The 23,745-nt window shown below is 39.2% G+C and overlaps 1 protein-coding gene across 6 annotated transcripts in view; it reads right to left on the reverse strand.

Annotated features, from left to right (window-relative positions):
* The window catches only part of 5PtaseI (inositol polyphosphate-5-phosphatase A), a 589,076-nt gene that overhangs the window by 202,210 nt on the left and 363,121 nt on the right, over nucleotides 1-23,745 (reverse strand). The window contains exon 14 of one of the 6 annotated variants that reach the window (XM_067142885.2): nucleotides 1,794-1,870. The exons of the other annotated variants lie outside the window; for them this stretch is intronic. Within the exon in view, the coding sequence (XP_066998986.1) occupies nucleotides 1,856-1,870 (15 nt within the window). The 3' untranslated portion in view covers nucleotides 1,794-1,855. Of the gene's footprint in view, nucleotides 1-1,793; nucleotides 1,871-23,745 lie in introns of those variants that run through there. 6 annotated transcript variants of the gene reach the window in all.

Consider the following 23,745-nt stretch of genomic DNA (forward strand, 5'->3'; position numbering starts at 1 on the left):
GGAATTAAACTGACCTTCCCCTAGTCTATTGCAGACTGTCTGTGTACTAACGACCGTCCCATGTGCATTAACCACTCAATGTGGAGTGCCGTACACTGCACGCAGACTCCGCAACGCTCTCTGTCGTGGAATGACATACATTGCATGCATAGAGCAGCTTCTGCTTTGTGCTTCTATCCAGCGAATAGTTCTTGAACTATTACAAATGTAATAAGATATATCTATAGACGAAACATCGATCTTTCATTTGATGCCTGTACCTATTGAGTTCTTATCGATTACATATGATATATCGCATCTGAAATTCCAACAAGTTCTGTTATTGACATCATGGCAGCTAAACAGTTTCTTGTGATCACGAATTAGAAAATTAAGGATGTTTTACCGAATGATGATATAGAAAGTTTAGTTTCATTAAAAAAGGACTAGGATATAGAATTTGAGAGTGAAAGTAGTGATCGTGACATTGATGTTGCTTTTGATACACAGCGAAATGTCTGCCGTAATGTTATTGATGGTGTGTTTGTGTGAGAAAACATGGATAATTACACAGAACAAAGGGAAATGTTTACGGCAGATTATGGGTCTCAGAATGCTTCAAAGAACTGCTTATATCCTGTGTGAAAATTTTCAGTTGTTTTCTACAGTCTATTTCGTAAAGATTATAGTAGAATAGGCAGTTGTTTATGCTCAACATTACATGTGGTCACACAGTATGTTATTTCCGTTCTGATTGAGGGTAAATGAATGTGTACCGGTTACTGTGAAGGAAATGTATGTAGTTTATGCATCGTGTATGTTAATGAGCATAGTATAGAAACCTGTACTGAGATCTTATTACTAAAATAAACTTAAAAAAAGGGTTCTAGCTACTTGGTTCAGCCATTACTCTTATTCGATTTGAAAGCATCAGAAGATTCCTCCACTTCACTGACCTTAGGTAATTCCAGCAAATTATGCTGTTTGTGTGTTTATGCATTAATAAAACTGAACATTTTTGAAAAATTCATTGAACCACTTGCCATTTACGCCCGATTAACTGAAAGCCTGCACTCATAGTACGCTTGAAGCTACAGTCCTCCCGCAGCACAGGGTAGCCAGGTAGCAAAAGTCGTCCCATGCTGAGAGGTTAATTAGCTCACTTCGAAGGTTCCTGGCTGTACTGCGGCAATTTTGGAGGGCCTGTAAACAAAGAAATTGGTCCTCAGCTGGCATTGTTTTCCGTTTTCTCCCTGACTCAGGTCGCCATTTGACATTGTGTAGCTCTTGATATCGCTGCCACAACCTGCAGAAGACTGGTTGAGACACTCCGAGCCGCTGTGCCCCGTAACTCTGAATGCATTCTTCCTGTACGAGGGTTACTGCATGCATAACCTGTTCTGATAGTAAATGCCTTTCCATGTCTTGTGTTCTATCCTGCATGTGCCTGCTTACTAATACGACAGCTCACACAGCACTGACAGACCATGCAGTACATCATGAACCACTCCTGTTTGCGGTGTGGTCACAAAGATAACTGCTATGACTGGAGGGTTATGTACTTGACTTCGATATTCCACCACATTAATGTCACCAAGTGATAAACAAAACAACGCCGCAGAACACCATGAATGCGAAACAGGATGTGTGTACGCTAGTTCATACCAAAGTTGTGATACATATTTTTTGTGAGCAGTGTACAAAGAAGAGCCAGAAAATAAATATTTATTCACAGAGTTTTATTACGAGGTGCAATAAGTTGAGATCTTGCATCTTTTATACTACAACCTCAAATTTTTATTGTACAAGCTACCACCAGCCATCCCGTTACCTACATCTTGGCGAATGTTCCTCTGTGATGATCTTCAAACCATTTCTAGTTGAAACCACCCTGAAAAAACATAATTTGAAAAAAAAAAAAAAAAGTTAAGAGCATAATGAATTCTAGCACAATGTTTATTGTTCCCAACTAATTCTTCTAATCTAATAGTCGTAACAGCTAACACTTCCTATTTATTTCATTGATTGTTACGTGATCCAGTGATAAAATATCTATCTTCAGTCTCAAGAATGCAGGTTCAAATCCACGAGAGGAAAGGGTATTTTTGAAGGGTATAAATAGGCCATTTGGCACACCATGTCTCACAAATCAGCATGTAAAAGAATCTACTGACAGATTCAGTATTTATCCAATAAAAGTAACTAAACTTGGCAGTATGTTACCTAACAGAGGTCCAGTTTCCTTGCAATCTGGTGGAGTAAATCATAATGTGGAAAATGACCTGCAGGAAGCCTAATTGACATCAAACCTAGAAGCCTGCACATGGTAGCTGAAGCCATACTACTACTACTAGTGCTACTACTACTACTACTACTACTATAATAATAATAATAATAATAATAATAATAATAATAATAATGAGTTGCATGCACTGTGATATTCTTTCATTCTCACTTCTAACATTCATTACATAGTGATTTATTTTTAGTGTATGTCAAAATGCGCATTAGAAAGCTACAATAAAACTGATTAACATCAATTTTATATTATTAACAATCTCATATCTAGTGAGTTTATTATTTGCTGTTGGTGTCATTAACAAAAAGTCTAATCAGTCTCCTGATACATCCTGACACTATGTAACAATGACTGATACAGTTTGAACAGTAGTACAAAAATCACAATGGGGAGAAAGTATTTTACCGCATTTGAATAAAGTTCCAGTGCAAGTTCCATGGTTGGATCCAATTCTCTTCTTTGGGAGCTTTTGCCTAACATATTCAGGAATGACCAAAGTTCATGTTGAATCTGCAGTCCTCCAAGGAAGAGAAGCATTTGCCATTGAGGAAATTTTACAAGGAATTTTGGTTGTAATAGTACTAATAATAGTCAGAAGGGGCAATGCTCGGAAATAGGGTGGATGGGGTAACATATCCCAGTCGAAATTCCACAACGTCTAATGGGTCTCAACTAATGTATGTGGTTTAGCGTTGTCGTAATGGACGATGACTCCTTCAATGTTAACCGACTCAGGTCTTTTCTCTTATACGCCAACTGAGTCGCTCTAACTGTGAACAATATTTTTTCGAAATTGATGGTCTCATCAGTGGAAAGAAATTCAGAGTGCAAAATTATTTTCCAGTTCCACCAAATGCACAGTAAATGGAAACATGCTGCACCAAATTATGGTCACCCAGTTCATGTAAAACTCATATACAGTACCACACAGATTTAGGTAACCAAGCTTTTATACATGCCTGGCTACTCCAGCACAAGATACGTTCAGTGCCAATGCCATCTCCCACATTATCATCCAGAAATTTCTAGCAATTAACTCCTTTATTCTTTCTATGTGTAACAACACAGGCCAAACTGTGCGTGGTTTGCCTTTTACGGAGAAATTCCAAGGAGAACTGGTCATCTTGCGCATTGGGCAGTACGTATCTCAGCTTTTCAATTTGAAGCTTGTCACATTCGTGGCACCAAATACGTTGTTGCTGATAGTCTCAGTAGGATGTTTTACCCTGGCAGTCCTGATCAGAACCTGCTGATCCCTCTCCTGAACAAGTTTCGGCCTTTGCTAATGTGGTTCTCACTAATTCCCCTTTCCTTTTCAGAGATATTGCTAAACATCAAGAAGAGGATGCTGAATTAAAGGCTATTATTGACAGGATTAAGTCTGGTGAACATGTCAAACCTTATGTCCTTAAGAATGGTGTTCTGTGTTGTCCTGCTCGTAGTCGCAGAGACCCCAAAATTGTTGTTCCGACTAATTTGGTTCCTGCTCTTTTTAAATATTTCCATGAATCCCCTGTCGGTGGACATCTCGGTGTGTTCAAAACTAAGAGAGAAAATCTGTAAACATTTCATTTGGAAATCCATGGATGGTGAAATCCGCACCTTGGTCAAATCTTGTAAAACCTGTAATATTAGTAAACCTGCTCCTAATACCTGCCTAGGTCTGCTGTCATCTGAGCAAGTTTGTCACCCGATGGAGAGATTGTTTATAGATTTCATTGCTCCTTTTCCGAGATTACGGACTGGCCATCGTTTCATACTTGTGTGTGTTGATGCTTTCTTGCGTTTTACGTGGCTGTTCCCGCCTTGTATGGCTAATGCTAATACTACTATTTCTTGCTTGAAACAGATCTTTGCTTCATTTGTACCCTCTCAATTTTTGGTGAGTGACAACGCCAAAGCGTTTACCTCTGAACGATTCTGCAATTTCTGTTTCGATCTTTCAATTTCCCATGTAACTACTACTCCTTATTACCCAAGGCCTAATTATGCTGAAAGAGTCAACTGAAATCTTAGATCTGCTCTTATTGCTTACCATTCTGCGGACCACTCTAAGTGGGATTCCTCACTTAATTGGTTACACTAGCCAACATGATTTTGCGGTAAAATAGAAAATATGTAATTCTTATGGAAATCGCTCCCCTGATTCCGAAAATGATGCTATTTTTTTCCTATCACGTCTAGTTTTGATGCAATTCGGTGTTTTAGTATCTGCATGAATTTGTAAGATGTAATGTTGAGAGATGTTCTCGCGCAACATTTTTTAGAATACAGTTATGTGATTTGATTTGTTATTGCTTGCAATTTATTATAGATTTATTGCTGTCTAAATTTTAATTTTGTAGTTGGGGTTTCCTGGTAAATTTTATACGGATGTTTCAAATCTTCTATGTCAATTGGGAGAGAAAGAGTATGATCCTAGTAACTGGCATATTTTTATTGACTCTTCCAAAAGAAGTTTAAAGGCTGTTTTGCTTCATAATACAAATGTTCTGGCATCCGTACCATTTGCACACTCCACAAAAATGTCTGAAACATACGAGAGCTTAAAGTTGGTGCTTGAAAAAATTAAATATCACGAGCATGGGTGGCAAATTTGCGGTGATTTGAAGATCATTGGATTGTTGCTGGGAAAACAAAGAGGATATACAAAATTTCCCTGTTTCCTACACGAATGGGATAGCAGGGCACGGGATAAACATTGGGATACAGTGAATTGGCCAGAAAGGAAACAACTACAACCAGGATCCAAAAATGTCTTCAATGCAAGTCTTATTGACCGTGAAAAAGTTCTACTTCCACCCTTGTACATCAAATTAGGATTGATTGATTGATGAAACAGTATGTCAAGGCATTAGATAAAAGTAGCCTATGCTTCCAATATTTATCCACTAAATTTCCCTCATTATCAGATGCAAAAATCAAAGAAGGCGTATTTGATGGATCACAGATTCGTAAACTGATGAAGGATAAAAATTTCACAGACACGATGACCAAAATTGAGAAAGTGGCATGGAACGCATTCAAAGATGTAGTGATTAAATTCCTTGGCAACATTAAGGACCCTCAATACAAAGAAATTGTAAGGAAAATGTTGGTAAAGTTTAAAGGAACTCTGTTGTAATATGAGCCTTAAGCTTCATTTCTTAGCTTCGCATCTGGATTATTACCCTCCAAATTTAGGAGCTGTCAGTGAAGAACAAGGCAAAAGGTTTCACCAGGATCTCAAAGATGCAGAACGACACTATCAGGGACTTTGGGGTGTGAATATGATGGCCGATTACTGTTGGTTGATTGCACGAGACGACCCTTCTAGAGGTCATTCAAGAACTTCAAAAACCCGGAAATTCCACGGAAAACGGAAAAAGACGGAGGTGTGAATCTAACCAGCACATAATGTAAGTAACAAAACTATGTATGTTTAACCATGTAATTTTTATTCAAGGTACGATTATATTAATTTAAAAGCAACTGTACGGCCGAAACTAAATAGGTGCTTTATGGTTCAGTTTCACGAATTTCAATATACATTAAAAATATAATACAAACCATCTACTTGCTTACAAAGCAGAATTTATGTGTATTTAATGCATGTAAAATATGATTATGTTTTGAAAGCTAAAATTTACATTAATATATCAAATTTAATCAATACTAAGTATCAACAATTTTACGTAAGAACAAAATAACATTTTGTAAAATTGCCACTAAACCAGATGTGATATGCCAAAACTAATTTTTTTCTCGAATTCTGCATTAAGAAATTCATAAAACCCACCTATTTTCGTTATTACCGCACAAGAAAAGATTTTTCTTGCAGGCTAGCATTATCATTTGCTTTCAATACTGCCGTTCATGAAAGTCATAAGAAAACTCCTGCTTCATTGATGCTAGCGTTCACCCCCAATTCTCCACTCTCTAATCTGTGGTCCATTAATGATCTTCTACCTGATGTCGCAAATCCAGAAACGATCTGTGATGCTTGGCACCGTGCACGTAAAAATTTGAAAGTTTATTATGCTAAAGTTCAACGTAATTATAATCATGGGCGAAGACCTCACAATCTGTCTGTGGGTGACCAGGTTTATGTAAAGACTCATACTATGAGCAGTGCTGCAGACCATGTCATTAGTAAGTTGGCCCACAAATTTCGAGGTCCCTGCACAATTTTGAAATTTTTAACCCCTGTGTTATTGTTAGTCAGCGATCCTGAAAAGATGATGATCAGTCGAGTCCATTTGTTGCAAGTTAAGATCCCCTAGTTATGAGATAATACTTTAGAAACCATTCAGTTACTTTACGGAAACTTAGTTATAAGCAAATTTTGGGGTAAATATCCGGTCGGATACATTGACAATTTTATAGGTTATTTCAGATTTTAATTGTAATAAAGAGGGTCATTTGAGACCATGTTAGGTATAATTTAGTATCTCTTTTAGGTAAGGTTAGGATTTTCATTCATTTTCATAACAAGGGATCACTTGTAAAATTTTCTGCTATCAAGGTAAACTCCTGTAAACTTCTTTTATTTTATTTAGTTTCCTATATTTGGTAAATTCTTAAACATGCTTGCCGGGGGGGGTCTTGCAGTTCCCAAAGATATTTGGTGCGAGTTTATCCTCCTCGCACAGAATTTTAACAGTTCCTCTTATTTAGTAATAAGTTGGCAAGAAAAACAGAAAACCCACCCTTCAGCCTACGTTTCTCTAAAGACTCTTCTGCATAGCAGAGCTATGGTTTTTCCTGTATAACTTCCTTTTCTGCTGCAGATTGATCTTTGTTCCAGTGATCACTATAACCTGGTCCATCCAGGGAACCTGCCATGCCTGTTGCAAGGGGCACTATGAATTCCTGACCAGTTTGCATCCAACCTGGGAGTGAAGTGACCCGAAGTTCCTGGTGGTGGCAGTTACCCAGTATTGTGCCATGCCTTACTGCTTGTTCAATATGAGTTCACTACATGAGTGAACTAAATGAAGCTTCATTGGAGACCCTGGTGGGACTAAAAAGAGATAGCGTGTTGGCAGGTGGCCGATGTCAGTAATCCTGTGGACAGCAATACCTGTGGTCAAGCTTAGGAAATTCTGCTTCAAAAGATATTCTTAGTAAGAGTAGCATCTAGATGTGGGTGATATGTGTTGGTAACAGTGTGTTTTCACAGATTTCGGACCTCCAGTTAAAACCTCCATTTGATTTAACATGTTTATTGTGTTTTTTTGTTGTGAAATTCATTTATGTAGAAATATTAATTTTCAGGACTCACAAGAAAGACAATTATATTTATTTAGTCATTATGAGTGTTGGAAGAAAGACATTGATTTTGGTATTGGAGATCTCCAGTAGTGTGCTTGTTGTAACTAACCTTTTGTATCACCCTGTATTTACTACGTGGAGGCTTCGACCACGAAATTGCTGCGTTTCGTTATCAAAACCTCTAGAATGTGTTGCTCATGTACCCATATAAGGTAATGTATTTTTATTGGTTGGAATAACAACAATTTTCATTGACGAAAATTTCGGGTCGAAGTGTACGAAGCTTCCCTGATTGGCTGTTTGCGTGTTTCTCTATTTCCAAACTTTGGCTTCTTGGTAGGAGCAGGGCTCTTATCGCGTCTTTGGTTTTTGTACGTCCTCACGGTCGGACGCACCTTGAGGGTGGTCCAGTCAGCGGCTCCAGTCTCCTCAGGGTAAGCGTGCTTCCTTTTCTTGAAATTTTAATTAACGTGTACATTTATTTGCTTTAGAGTTTACCTTAGACTCGGTTTTCGCTGTTTTGTTTTGTAATGCCTTAGCTTGTCAGCTGGGCATATCCCTTCTTTTGGAGGCAATTCCCTTTTATTAACATTTTCAATTGTGTAATGTAAAATTTAATTTTCCATCTGGGTTGCCTCCCATAGTCCAGTATCAAATTAGTGTACGCCTGTTGAGCTATGCGTCTCTCGCTGATGCGTATTAGGAGAGGACAGCAACTCTAAAGGCCTCTGCATTAAATTTTAAATTCCGTTGTCATTTTCTTTGTAAACCATTGGTAATAATCTGTAAAGCTCTTTTTCTATTTGCCTTGTAAGATTGTTGTAATTATGTTTATATACCCTGTTAAATTTTCCTTGTGAATTTCATTGCCGAAGTTATGCTCACCTTAAATGTAATCATAATATTTTATATCAATTTTGATTTTCTGAAGAATCATCGATAGGAACCTTGCGGTTCGATCCATCTTGTTTCTTTATTGATCATGTTTATTTTATAATATATTGCTGTTATCCAACTATGTTTCAATTTCTTGTTTTGTTAGTAAATATAAATTGAAGGGTAAACGTTGTCATGTCTTTTTCCCTACGTCACGTAAAATCAAGTCTTTCTTAGGGTTCCTGGCCCGCTTCCTATATCCTTTCTCTAGTTGTCATGTTGGTAATCCTGCATATCTTTGTTTCTAGCCATGTGTATGTTTTTGAAATTTGAGATGTTTTTATTGGTGTGTTATCGGCTGACGTATGTCCCCTCAAGTTTGTTATTTTGATTATTACATTGTCTTGTATGTGCTAAATTATGTGACCAGCTCCTAAGGGGCGGGGTAATTAAGAGAGTAAGGGTAGGAGTAAACACTGTGAAGAAATTTCAAAATAAATGACTCCTTTTAGAGTTATGGAACAAAAACAAAGAGGAATGCACAACCACTGTAAATTCTATTCAGACATATTTCTCTCGCCTGAAAGTTTCAATTTCATGTAAGAAAAATCCTACGATGATCATCTGTGGAATTGAGGATAGTTTTCTCAAGAGTGAGTTAACAGATCAACCATGGAACAAAATCGAGCTGTTAAATGAGATGGGTGAGAAGAAATTAAGATTTGTTTCATGCAGAAGTTACAGTGTGCCATAGCTGAAATCAGCCCTGCCATTTTCCAGTCCTTGAAAAACTCTGAAAAGCTTTTCATATGATACTACAGATGCAGCTTCAAAGAATATGTACAGGTAATAATATTATACTGAGGCCTGTATTGATGGATATGACTTCTTTTACAAAAATAAAAGTTTTAATCCCCCTTAATCACTACATTAATTTGAGGTAATTAGTATTAACTCATTCAAAAATTATTTTGGACTAGTTTTGATCATCTTCAGCAAACCAAATAAGATAAAAAGCACAATAAAGATTTAAACATAGCTATCTAAAAGCATAACAGTGAAAAGTCCAATTAAAAAAGTCAAATCAGACTGTAAAAGTCCTATAAGACAAGAATACAATGAGTAAGAGAATATGTACAAACAATGGGTTAATGATTCTAAAAGTTACGTATATACCTAGTCCATAATATTATATGCTGGCTAAAAATCTTGATGTCTAACTAAAATAAAGTGACAGCCACACTTTGACTTAAAACAGTCCACTGAACATCTGGACTGTTGTTTTCTGATTAACTTTCAAGATGGCACAGTTCGGTGTCAGTAGTAAAATAGTCGATAGTAAAATATGCCTAACGGTCTGGTTCGTTTGTGCCGATGTGATTACAGTACTCTTAAGTTTGACAGTGTGCGAGATACAGTTTGGGAAAGAGTCCTAGTGATTGATAAATGCAGTTTATCTGGCTCTCAACAGCTCAAGGTACTTGGTGGCGCCACACTGAAGTGAAAGGTGCACCCACGCATAAGGGAGGCCAGCTCGTCTGCAGGTATCTAGCCAAGTACTAGCCGTCCTAAAGTTAGCACACTCTGGAGATGTCTAACACGCTCTGGAGATGTACAACTGAACCCAGGACCTAACCAAAGCAATCAAGGTATGACATTTTTCTATCAAAATGTGAGGAGTATGCGTAATTCGCTTGCTGACTTAAATGTTGGTCTAAGTGAAGGGAACTATGACTGTATTTATATCAGCAAAAGTTGGCTTAACAAAACAGTAGCTGATACTGAAATATTAACGGACAGTTACATTGTATTTCATACGAACAGAAATTCCATGCACACTTCATAACTGGATGGGGGGTGTTTTACTGGCTGTGAAGCCTGACCTTGGACCAGTGTCGAAGCCTGAGCTTGCTGGGAATTGGGAGTGTCAAGTAGTGAAAGTCAACCCTCAACCCGGTCGTGCTGTCTTCATTGTGTGCTGCTACCTACCTCCAGATGAAGTGAACGACCAGCTTAAGAACCTACATCAAACATTGGGAAACATTACATCTGTTCTCAAATCACGGGACACTGTCATTGTGTGTGGTGATTTCAACTTGAGCCAATTAGCTTGGAAAACTGATGAATCATCAAAAGTACAACATTATCAAACAGAGAAGCGAGGAGGTAATCTTATTTCTAGAAATTATTAATGAATTCAATCTCAGTCAGATTTGTGATTTCCCTACTAGGAATGATAAGTTTCTAGACTTAATTTTAGTCCCAAACAAATTACTGGGGAGTGGAGAGTGTGTCAAAACTGAAAATGTAATTCACTCTGATCACCAAGCCATTGAGAAATCTTCCTGCCTATGCAAAGGACATTTTGCTTTAAACTGCAAAACAAAGTCATATTTGCATGGAAGAAAACTGATTTTTCTTTAATGAGGGACCTTTTATCCCTGTGCTCCTGGGATATCATAAAAGAATCCCACTCTGTAGATGAAGCTATGAGCACTTTTTATGACTTACTATATGCAGTCATAAAAGACAGCGTACCATTTCGAAAAATGAACGTCAGAAAATATACATCTTGGTACGACTCAGAACTAATCCAGAAACTGAAGGAAAAAGAAAGGGCAAGAAGGAAATACAAAAGATCAGGCCAAGAGTGCAACTATGTGCAGTTTTTCATATTACAAGGTGAATGTAAAAAACTGCAGCGTGTTAAGTACAGGGACTATGTTAGGTCAGTAGAAGATGATGTCATCACACGCCCTAAGCACTTTTGGAATTTCATTAATAATAAAACAAAAATCTTCACATCTGCCTCCCACTATGCTAATAAACGGAACAGAAATCCATAAGAATGATAAAATTCTAAACACATTTGAGCAAACTTACGTGAAGTACCATTCTCCTTCTGAGCCCTGGAATGCAACGTTTTCTCCCCCATTTTCAATACATCCAGTGTCTGTTCAAACTTCTGTGACAGAAGTGACAGGGATCCTGTCGTCAGTAGATATCAACAAATCATGTGGGCCTGACGAGATACCTGGCATCGTCCTCCGTGAATGTGCTTCCCAACCGGCAATTCCACTATGTGAAATTATAAATGAATCATTTAAGTGTAGGGGTTTTCCAGCCGAGTGGAAAAAGTGTTACGTGTAAGGTCAGGTGTAATTCGATAATTATAGACCAGTAGAGCACTTTTATCAAAGGTGACTGAGAAAGTCATATATAATCATCTGTATCACTCTTTGAGTCAGTATATAGACCCATTACAGCAAGGATCTGTTTAAGGCAGATCGACTGTTACCAATATGGCAGTTTATTTATCTTCAATTTCAGATGCATTGGACAAAGGTAAACAGGTTGATGTGATATATGCTAATTTCTCCAAATTTATAAAAATTCTTGGAATGAATACGCTGGCAACGAACAAAAATGTGCGGACGCGATGCAACTAAATGCTTGAAGAGTGAAGTGGACTGTCTGGCTATACTGGGGTCAATTCCACTTCTTGTTCCAAGCAGGCGAACAAGGCAGAAATGCACATTCCACCTGTCCAAATGTAGGACGGTTGCACATGAAAATTCTTGGTTCATGCAAGCCCTTAGGACCATAAATCAGCAGGAAGGGTCACTCAGGTGGCAAACATTTTTATCTTGGCTAAAAGAAAAGCAATGTCCAAGAAAAAATATAAAACAATACAAGCACACTTCTATAATTGAAAAGTTGTACTTAAAATTGGAAATGAAGTCACTGCCAAATATGTCAAATTATAATCATCATAAAATATCCTTCAGACATACTGTACTTGCCTATTGCCAGTACTACAAAAGATTTTAAAGACATTACTAACTGATTAAGTTTTGTACCATCTATGCAGCCATGGACACTTAAACCAAGAGCAAAATGTTCTACACCTCGGAAGCCAACTGAAGATGCTGTTCTTGAAGTAGTTGGATAGATTCAACAAATTTCCTCAATGAAAATGTAGCTATATTAATATCCTGTCCAACAGCTTATAAACATATTCAGCCAGCTTTTCTAATGTTTATTTCATCTTAGACACACCTAAGTGGAATTACGTGTTTTAAATAATTTTTAATAACTGACGATGGAACTTAGAGTCTGAAAACTATTTCTGAACCAAAAATTGTGTGTTGATACAACTGTCAAATGTTTAAATAATAAAACCAAATGTGTCATCAAGGGTTGTCCTCAGGGTTCAAGCTACAGTCCTGGAGTTTTGAACATCTATGATGATCTCCTGAAATTGCCTCTGCTGATTGGATGTGATGCAACTGCTTACGCTGATTATGCCGTTCTTTTAATCGAAGCTGACAAACTACTGGAACCCAATGCATGAGAAAACTCAACCCTGGATATATTCTATAACTGGGGTTATAACAACAAAGTTCAATTTAACACAACTAAAACCAAAGCTACATTTGTGACGAGAAGCAAGAAAGTGAAAAATCCAAAAAATAATGATGAATGGTCAAAGATAGGGTTCAGAAGTTGATGAAATGTCATCTTTTTTTCTGAGACAACACAGAGAATGCTGATATGATAAAAATTAGTTTCGCCTCAAGGTGCATTAAAATAGCTTACTTTTATTTTTCATTTTTTACAAAGAGGGAGAGAGAGGAAGTACGGCTGTGGTGGCTACAGCTCATACAAACAGGGAGGTCTGATCTAAAGATCCAAAGCATTTTATTGTCTATTGGTCATTTTTGAGGAAATTTTCATTCTTTTGTAGCATTTATTTCCTCTTTATCTGTCAGAATGGATTTTGCCAACGTTGTAGAAAAACCGATGCTGTAATTCCTCAGCTATGTGGTGATGTTACCTCTTCATTGCTTCATCCTGACCTTGATCCAATTACACAAGCCACTGCAGGATTTCCCATTGCTTCAATCCAACTGTGCTATCATTGCGTAGTGAATGGCAGTTGGTACTCTGTTTCTGATGAGCGAAGAAATGTAAAAATGCCGAAAGTCAAAGTAAAGGAAGTTTTCTGCGACAATTGGTGTCTCAATTTGGAGACAATGTACTTTCCACTGATGGAAGTATATTATTTTGTAAGTTGTGCGATATTAAAGTATTGATTAGGTGGAAATCTCATTCTTCATACTTGCATTAAAATAAGTGCAGAAGAATGTTTTACTGTGCAGCAGCATATCAGAAATGATAAACACACAAAGGCTCCTATATGAGCAGAAGATTGGAAGACATTCCAATTACTTCTTAGTCGAAGTACTGGAGTGTCTTCCAAAGAGTCATAATTTTATGCAGATCTTTGTTAAGCTTTAGTTAGTGCTAATATCACACTAGCAAAAATCAATAATCCTGCATTGTGTAATTTTTTGCAACAGTATACAGGGCAGAATATTCCAAATGAAACTACTTTTTCAAACTCTTACTAAAATTCTGTTGTTGTAATTAGGATAGGCTTAATTGCAGTTTGGAACTGTGTAGTTCTTGTGTATTACTTTCGATATTCAGTAATTAACAGCAGTTTTTATCCTGTTAGGGGTTGTAGGATAAAAAATAGAGTACGACTAAGTAGTATTGCAGTGTAGTCGTATATTAATTACCTTATTGTTGTGTGATCTTTGAGTACTATCCCAGACAATATATCCCTCCGTTCATTTAATTTTTGCAAATCTTTTATTTTTATTTTTATTTTTTCCATAAAGAATGGCTAAGGAGCGCGAGTGTACGAACTGTGGGGTGTGGCGAGGCATTAAGGGGTATGAGGGAGGAGTTGGAGAGTTTGAGGGAGATAATTAGGATTCTCACAGAAGACAGGAAGGAAGATAGGACTCCCTCAAACCATGTACAGGTTACAGTAGGTGTACAAGAGGGAGGGGAAGGAAAGGGGGGAGTTGTAGAAGACAGGTGGTCTAATGTTCTAAGGGGAAGGAGATTGCAGGCTAAGGGCTCTATTCAGGATCAGAATTCAGGACAGGTGTCTGTGCGAAATCAGTACAAGTCACTCCAGGTAGAACAACAGAGGGAAGATGAGGGACAGGGAACTGTTGCTGAGATATGTGGAAGTAGGAGGAAGGGAAAAGGTAGGAAAGGGAAATGTAGAGTAGAGGATAGGAAAAGACAGGTGGAACAGGGTCATGGGAAGGAGAAAAGGGAGGAGGAAGTAGCTTCTGCAGCTATCAGGAAAGATAGGGCTGACCAGGAGGGGAGGGGATCAAATGAGGTGGGTAGGGTTGAGGCTCCGGTCATGGGGGATTCCATTGTTGGACACGTGGAGGAAAGGGAACCAGAGTAGAATGTTATCCAGGAATTAGGTTGAGGCAAATGTTGAGGAAAGTAGAAGAGAGGGAGGAGGGGAAGGAGAAGGTGGTAGTGTTTCACGTTGGTACGAACAATGTAAGGCAACCTGATATAAGTACCAACATAGTTGGAGATGTGTGGGATCTGGTAAATGGACCACGGGTGAAGTTTAAGAAAGCGGAGATTGTTATTAGTGGAATACTGTGTAGGAGGGATACTGACTGTGTTACGAGCTCAACTTCGCCTACCTTATGGCTGCTTCTCCGTCTTGATTTAGTGCACACTATATTGCGCTGCTCTATGAACCTTCTGCTTGCTATGCTGTCTCACCACTGCTTCATCTGCTACACCGCCACGCGCAATCTCCGTGACGTCACCTAGTTCTAGTGTGTTCTCGAGCTCGCTTCACTCCGTGTATATATACTCGCCGCTTTCTCCTGTCCGGCGATCAGGTGTGACTTGGTGTTGTAATCGGCAGTGGGAGCTCAAGCCCTGCACCGGCTGGTCCGAGTGCATTTGGACTTTACTTGGTTCTCCGTTACGTGTTGGGTGAGCAGACTTTTACTGTAATTATTTACCATTCATTTTAATTTCGCCCTCTCATTCATCATATGGGCTTGAATAACGCTTCGATATTGAACTATCGTCCCTTCAGGACACAGCGAAGTTTCACAGTGCCAAATTATTGACTTTGACTTTATGATGGAAATATGAAGGAGGAAGCGTGCTGGGCTTCAAGTTTTGAACAGTTGTACTGGAACCTTTTCTCTCGTTTGGAGCGGACATCGTACCCTGGTCAATCCCCTTTCCCTGCTTGAATCTCTTTCCCGATTTTTCCTTCTTTTCGTCTACCTTTCGTACCTCTAGTAACATATTAATAAATTTGTAGCTTGGTGCTCTGCTAAAATTTTTACACTTCATCTGGCGTGTGCCTTTCGATTATTCTGGTGTCTACTTGCTTTAAAAAGAAAAAAGGTGTGCCTTAGTTTTAGGGGGATAGCCTGTTCTTTTATTACGTGCCTTTGTGAGCACTGGAAAAATTCCTTTTAACTAATGTTAATTTTCTTGTTCCTGTTTCCATAATTCCTTGCTACTTTTGTGGCATTCGCGTGAACATTGGTATAAAATTTTATTCTGGTTTCGTGCTTGGCCCCCCCCCCCAAGCTCTATTGTGGTTTGGTGATTACCCCTTTAAGATATGTACACTAAACAAAAAAAAAAACAAAAAAAAAAGGAGAGAAAACCTGTTGATAATTTGTACAATTTCCCACTTTAATGGTGTATCAAATGGTCGAAGTTCTCATTCTTATAGTGTAAACAATTGTTATTTCTTGGAGTTGTTTTAATAGATGTGTTCATTTTTTGAAACCTGTGCTTGTGGGAGTTTTCTTGGGTGTTCTCCTTCCCCCCCCCCCCTTTTCCATGTGTCCCTTCCGCGATAGTTCCTCTGGGGAAAGGCCCCATAATTGAAATCACCACTTGATTTGGGATGTGATCACTGCTATCTGGTTATTCTAGACACGACATTTAAATATTGGTGTTACCTCACTTTACGCCCTTCCCTGCGCATTGCTCTGGTGAGTCCTCTTCCCCCCCGCACCGGCAAGTATTTCTTGAGTCCCTTTGCTTACTTTACGTCAAACTTGGTCGGTTTATGCTTAGTGATTGCTGCAAGCACTTGAAAGTATATATCTGTTTAAATGTGTCAACGCTCACCGTAACAAAATGGTAGCAGAGTACTTCCTATTTTGACTGCTTCATTCCTTTGTGTGCTTTCATTCATGACTTGTTTTTCCGATAATTTCCCTTTAGGGGATGACTCTTCCGTACTATCTTCTCCGCTAACACCAAATTTATCATTACCTAACCCTCCTGTACCGAATCTAATTTCTTTTTCGTCTACCCCATCTTCTCCTTCCCTATATCCGTCTTCCTCAACCCATACACCTCATTTGCAATCCGATGATACTAAACCTTCCGTTTTACTACATCACATGGCCCCGTCGCCCCCTCCTTATTCTCAACCCCCAGTACCTACTACCCCCTCTGTTGATAATGCACTTAATGTACAAATCATTACGCAATCGTTATTACAAGTTCCCCAATTATCCGCAACAGATCCCCGAAATCTTACCATTTGGCTGTTTTCAGTTCGTAAGTTCTTAAATATAAAAGTTGCCTCCTTTCCCCAATTAATTGGTCTCTTATCCACCAAAACTACGGGTTTTTTCTCCACCTTTTGGTTGGATAATATGTCGAATTTTTCAAATTGGTATGAATTGAGACATGCGATACACAATTATTTCTTGCCCCTAGAAGTCCGTTACAAACTAAGTACAGAGTTCATCAGACGCCACCAGCTACCCAATGAACCTGCGCACGACTATTTGGACTCTATCATCACTTACAGTGACGTTTTGAATGTTTCATATAATACTTCCGAACTGATATCTATTATTCAGTTTTATGCCGCTCCATCATTCCGCATGCTTTTTAATGTTCTTACCCCCCCGTTTCCCTTTTTCAACTCTACAATCTTGCTCAACAACATATGATACATTCTCTAGGGGATCGTTCCTACTATGCTTCCGTCTCTCCCCCACCGATCCCTGCTCCTCCTTTACGTTCTTCTTTGTCTGCCGTACCTACCCTTAGTGTCCGTCCTCCTATAACCTGTTATCGTTGTAAATTACCGGGCCATATTGCCCATCAATGTACTAATTTGCCTTCGGGAAACGCCTTCCACCCGCGTCCTTAGGCAGTAGGCGTTCACATAGGGAAATCTGCCTCATTCCTCCCAGCTTACCTCCATATCCCCATCTTCCCAATCCCTTCATAATTCTATTTCTCTCTCACCCCCGAGTTGTCATGTTATGCTCACAGTTAATAACCTTCCTTCTGTTGCGCTCCTAGATTCTGGGGCGACAGTGTCACTCATTAGTTCCCGATTTTATAGCGATTTACTTCACAATAATCCTCATCTGCAATATCTTCCATCTCCCCTTCGATGTCTTTCAGTCTCTAATCAACCCTTAAAAATTTTGGGTAGTATCTTGTTACATATTAAACTCCAGCACCTTTCTTGGCCTTTCACTTTTCAGATTGTGGAGGACTTGTCCTTCCCGGTTATCTTAGGTTATGATTTCTTTTCACATACTGGTCTTCTTCTTGACTCTGCCCAGTCCAAAGTTTCTTTTTCCTTTTCACACAAGTCTGTTCCGTTGATTAATATCTCTGATTTTCCCTCTCGTTCACATTCTCTACTTCCTGCTATTAACTCTATTCATTCTAACCAGGTTCAAGCTTTGCTCACTGAGTTCTCTGACGTTATTACCCCTAATTTGGGCACGGTTAAGAATTTTTTTGCACATATTGATCTAGTGGATTCTACTTCTGTCCGTTCTTCTCCCTATTTTCTTAGCCCTCCTCGGATGAACACTTTAAATCAATTGATTCAAACAATGCTTAAAGATAATACTATTATTCCATCATCTTCCGATTATGCTTCACCTGCCTTTGTGGTCGCCAAGCCTGATGGTTCTGCGAGATTTATTGTAGATTATAGGAAGCTTAATGAGAAAATCGTCTATGACGCCTATCCGATGCCTAAATTAAATTCGGCATTCCAACATTTTTCCGGTTCCAAATTTTTTTCAATTTTCGACCTCAATTCTGCTTACAATCAACTTCCCTTAGATGACCTCAGTTCTCGGTATACGGCATTCATTACTCCTACTGGGCTCTATCAATTTAAAAAAGTTCCCTTTGGCCTTAATCTTGGCTCCCAAATAATGCAGCGCTTTGTTGACTCCCTTTTTGCTGACATTAAGTATAAGTATCTTTTTCCTTTTGTTGATGATATCTTAGTTTTTTCTCCGGATTTTGACTCACATTTGTCTCATGTACGCGAAGTCCTTACTCGTCTTCGCAATGTCGGCCTCACCGTTAATCCTTCTAAAGTTTTGATCGCCCAAACTTCGATTAAATTTCTTGGCCACATATTGAGTTCTGATGGCATTGCTGTTGATCCTGATCGTGTCTCTGCCATTAATAAGATACCCCCTCCTACGAACTTGAAACATTTACGTTTCTTTTTGGGAATGGTTGGCTTCTATGCCAAATACATCCCTAATTTTTCATCTATTGCTGATCCATTGAATAAACTCAAAAGAAAAGGGGTCAAATTTCACTGGTCCCCTCAGCAACAAATGGCCTTTGATCTTCTTAAATCGAAACTATCTCATGCTCCCCTCTTACAAATTCCTGATTTTAATTTTACCTTTGAATTATCTACCGATGCCTCAGACATTGCCATTGGTGCTGTCCTTCAACAAACTATTAATGACCGTACGCTCCCCGCAGCCTACTTTAGTCGCCTGTTATCCCCTGCTGAACAAAAGTATTCTACTTACGAAAAGGAAGCCCTGGCTCTTATTCTCTCAATAGAACACTTTTCTGAATATCTCGACCATCGCGAGTTTATTGTCCGCACTGATAACCAGGCCCTTTCTTGGCTCTTACATAATGCCCCCAAAATTGGTCGTACTGGTCGGTGGTTACTCCGCCTGTCTCGTTTCAAGTTCTCTTTAAAATTCGTTTCCGGTTATAATAACTCTGTCGCTGATGCTCTTTCTCGTCTCTTTGATGACCACCAGCTTCAACCTTCCGAACTTGATTCCCTTCCTATTAACTCTGTTATTTCCGTCTCTTCCTTAACTAACTTTCCCCTCTCTTTTCAATCTTGCTTGCACCATCAACAGCATGACCCTTACTGTCAACAAATCTCCCAAGAAATTACTTCTCCTGATTATTCTGGCCCTTTTCGGGTCCACCACCAACTCCTCCTTTTTAAACCTACTCCTAAGGCTACTCCTCGTCTGGTTCTTCCTTCCACTCTCCGGTCTATGGTATTTCAATATTTTCATGATTCGCCTATCGGCGGCCACTTTGGGAGAGCTAAGACCTACGCTCGCCTTGCATCCCAATTTTTTTGGCCGCAGATGCGTAAAGACATTTTTTCGTGGGTTCGATCTTGCCCTTCTTGTCAGAAACATAAACTGTTAAATCACCTTCCTTACGGCTCCTATGCCGCTTCTCCCGCCACTTACTCGTCTGAAAAGTATTACATTGACATTGTTGGGCCTATTGTTAAATCCTCTAAGTCCAATTCATACATCTTTACTCTGTTAGATGGGTTTTCTAAATTTCTTATTGTTCGTCCTTTGAGAAATATCTCTTCACAAATTGTTATTAATCTTTTGTTCAATTACATTTTTCCTATCACTGGCCTCCCTAAAGTTCTCATTTCTGATAATGCTTCGATTTTTACCTCTAGACAGTTCTATAATTTTTGTTTTTCTCTTGGCATAAAAAAGGTTTGTACTTCCCCCTATCATCCTCAGGCAAATACCGTCGAACGCTACCACCGTAACCTTAAAACATTTCTATCTATTTTTCACTCCCATAACCAGAAATCATGGGATACCGAACTCCCTTCTTTTGTGCTCGTCCTCAACTCTACCATCAATTCTTCTACTGGTTGTACACCGGCTAAATTCTTTCTTGGCCGTGAGTTGAATACCCCCCTTGCCCTTACGTGGGATCTCCCCTCGCTTTTGGATACACCCTCCGATTGTCTTAATCACTCCCAATTGTATTCCGCTTATCAAAAGCTCCTTCAGGCCAGTAAAGTTCATAAAAATCTGTGTAATTCTCGTGCCTTACCTTCTAAATTTAAATTGTTTGATTTAGTTCTTCTTAAAAATCATCCATTTAGCTCTGCACCTCAGAATATTTCGGCTAAACTCTCCCCTCGTTGGCTGGGTCCCTTTCGTATTCTTTCTTTTCCCTCGCCCAATACTGTTCAGCTTCAGTCTGTGGAATCCCCTACTGATCTCTGAAAGGCTCATTTTTCTCGACTAAAGCCCTTCCATACCTAATCCCTACGTTCCCCTTTTTTTTCTGTGGGGCGGGAGAGGGGTATTGATCGGTTCTTTTATTCCTTTTGTATTTTCTTGGTTTTACGATATTAATTTGCTGTCCATTACTCTCCTTCCTTCATATTTCTTAATAAAATTTTTTTTTTTTTTTTTTTCCCCTTGTCTCTGCTCACCCAGCTCTTCTCCCACTGCCGAAAATTTCATGCCTGATCCTCCCCCTCTTTTAACTAAGTTTTGTCTTGTTATCCCTTTGGGGTATATTATTGATAAATATTGGAACATTTTTTTTTACTGTCATACTGTTATGCAGAGCACTAGATAATTTGGTTTGATCATTTAAATCATCCTGTTTGTTTTCTTGCTCTCTCCTTTCCCCCCGTCCTTTTCCCCCTTATTCTCCTCTTATTTTCTTTGGTGACTTATTCTCTTTATTTCTTCTTTCCTATGATGCTGCATCTTCCTGTCTGGCCCTGAGACCGCGCTTCCTTCAGACTTCGTGGGACCTGGTGCTTCTACTGTCTTCATGTTTTCGTCGGTTCTGCCTTTTTGCCTGTCATCGTTTTCGCCGCAGTTGGACCTCCGCCACTCTTCATCTTCGTCCGTATTGCTTTGGACCACCGGTACTGCTTTCACCATCTTCTGCTCTCATTTGCCGTCTCGTCAACTTTGGACACCAATCCTTCGGATTTCTCCTGGTGGTGGGAGTATGTTACGAGCTCAACTTCGCCTACCTTATGGCTGCTTCTCCGTCTTGATTTAGTGCACACTATATTGCGCTGCTCTATGAACCTTCTGCTTGCTATGCTGTCTCACCACTGCTTCATCTGCTACACCGCCACGCGCAATCTCCGTGACGTCACCTAGTTCTAGTGTGTTCTCGAACTCGCTTCGCTCCGTGTATATATACTCGCCGCTTTCTCCTGTCCGGCGATCAAGTGTGACTTGGTGTTGTAATCGGCAGTGGGAGCTCAAGCCCTGCACCGGCTGGTCCGAGTGCATTTGGACTTTACTTGGTTCTCCGTTACGTGTTGGGTGAGCAGACTTTTACTGTAATTATTTACCATTCATTTTAATTTCGCCCTCTCATTCATCATATGGGCTTGAATAACGCTTCGATATTGAACTATCGTCCCTTCAGGACACAGCGAAGTTTCACGGTGCCAAATTATTGACTTTGACTTTATGATGGAAATATGAAGGAGGAAGCGTGCTGGGCTTCAATTTTTGAACAGTTGTACTGGAACCTTTTCTCTCGTTTGGAGCGGACATCGTACCCTGGTCAATCCCCTTTCCCTGCTTGAATCTCTTTCCCGATTTTTCCTTCTTTTCGTCTACCTTTCGTACCTCTAGTAACATATTAATAAATTTGTAGCTTGGTGCTCTGCTAAAATTTTTACACTTCATCTGGCGTGTGCCTTTCGATTATTCTGGTGTCTACTTGCTTTAAAAAGAAAAAAGGTGTGCCTTAGTTTTAGGGGGATAGCCTGTTCTTTTATTACGTGCCTTTGTGAGCACTGGAAAAATTCCTTTTAACTAATGTTAATTTTCTTGTTCCTGTTTCCATAATTCCTTGCTACTTTTGTGGCATTCGCGTGAACATTGGTATAAAATTTTATTCTGGTTTCGTGCTTGCCCCCCCCCCCCCCCCCCCAAAGCTCTATTGTGGTTTCGTGATTACCCCTTTAAGATACGTACACTAAACAAAAAAAAAACAAAAAAAAAAAAAAGGAGAGAAAACCTGTTGATAATTTGTACAATTTCCCACTTTAATGGTGTATCAAATGGTCGAAGTTCTCATTCTTATAGTGTAAACAATTGTTATTTCTTGGAGTTGTTTTAATAGATGTGTTCATTTTTTGAAACCTGTGCTTGTGGGAGTTTTCTTGGGTGTTCTCCTTCCCCCCCCCCCCCCTTTTCCATGTGTCCCTTCCGCGATAGTTCCTCTGGGGAAAGGCCCCATAATTGAAATCACCACTTGATTTGGGATGTGATCACTGCTATCTGGTTATTCTAGACAAGACATTTAAATATTGGTGTTACCTCACTTTACGCCCTTCCCTGCGCATTGCTCTGCTGAGTCCTCTTCCCCCCCGCACCGGCAAGTATTTCTTGAGTCCCTTTGCTTACTTTACGTCGAACTTGGTCGGTTTATGCTTAGTGATTGCTGCAAGCACTTGAAAGTACATATCTGTTTAAATGTGTCAACGCTCACCGTAACAACTGGAAGGTGATTGGGGATTTAAATGAGTGGAGTGGGTATGTGGGAAACTGGGAGTGAAATTTCTAGATCCAAATGGGTGGGTAGGAGATAGGGATCTGCACTCAGATGGCCTTCACTTAAACGCAGCAAATTTGTTTGGAAGGGTAATAGGGAAGTACATTCAGGGAAACGGGGTGACCTAGGGAGCGGTGATAAGGGAACAGGGAACTGGAAATCAAGTAGGGATGACATAAAATTGTTAGTGTTGAACTGTAGAAGTATTGTAAAGAAAGGAATAGAATTAAGTAATTTAATAGATATATATTTACCAGATATTGTAATAGGAGTTGAATCATGGCTGAGAAATGATATAATGGATGCAGAAATATTCTCACGGCACTGGAGTGTGTTACAAGTCATTAATCTCATATTTGGTCCGTATTGACGACAGTGATTACATATAATTTTTAAAAAAATTTGTTTAATGTGAACCTAGTCAATACTTATGGAGAGTGTATCGTAGAGATAGAATAGGAATGGTGGGAGGGGAGTGTTCATTCTGGTGAAAGAAGAATTTGTAAGCTATGAAAAATTTAAAGATGAGACACATGAAATTCTAGGTGTAAGGCTCATTTCTAAAGATAATAGGCAACTTGATATATTTGGAGTGTACAGACCAGGAAAGGGTAGCACTGACACGGATTCAGAATTATTTGATAGGATAGTCGGCTATGTGGGATACGACATGGAAAGAAATGTGATTGTAGCGGGAGATCTGAATTTGCCAGATGTCAATTGGGAAGGAAATGCGAACGACAGGAAGCATGACCAACAAATGGCAAATAAGATAATATGGGAAGGACAGCTGATTCAGAAAGTGATGGAACCAACCAGAGGGAAAAATATCCTGGATGTGG

This window comes from Anabrus simplex, chromosome 3, assembly GCF_040414725.1.
Source record: "Anabrus simplex isolate iqAnaSimp1 chromosome 3, ASM4041472v1, whole genome shotgun sequence".
NCBI lineage: Eukaryota > Metazoa > Arthropoda > Insecta > Orthoptera > Tettigoniidae > Anabrus > Anabrus simplex.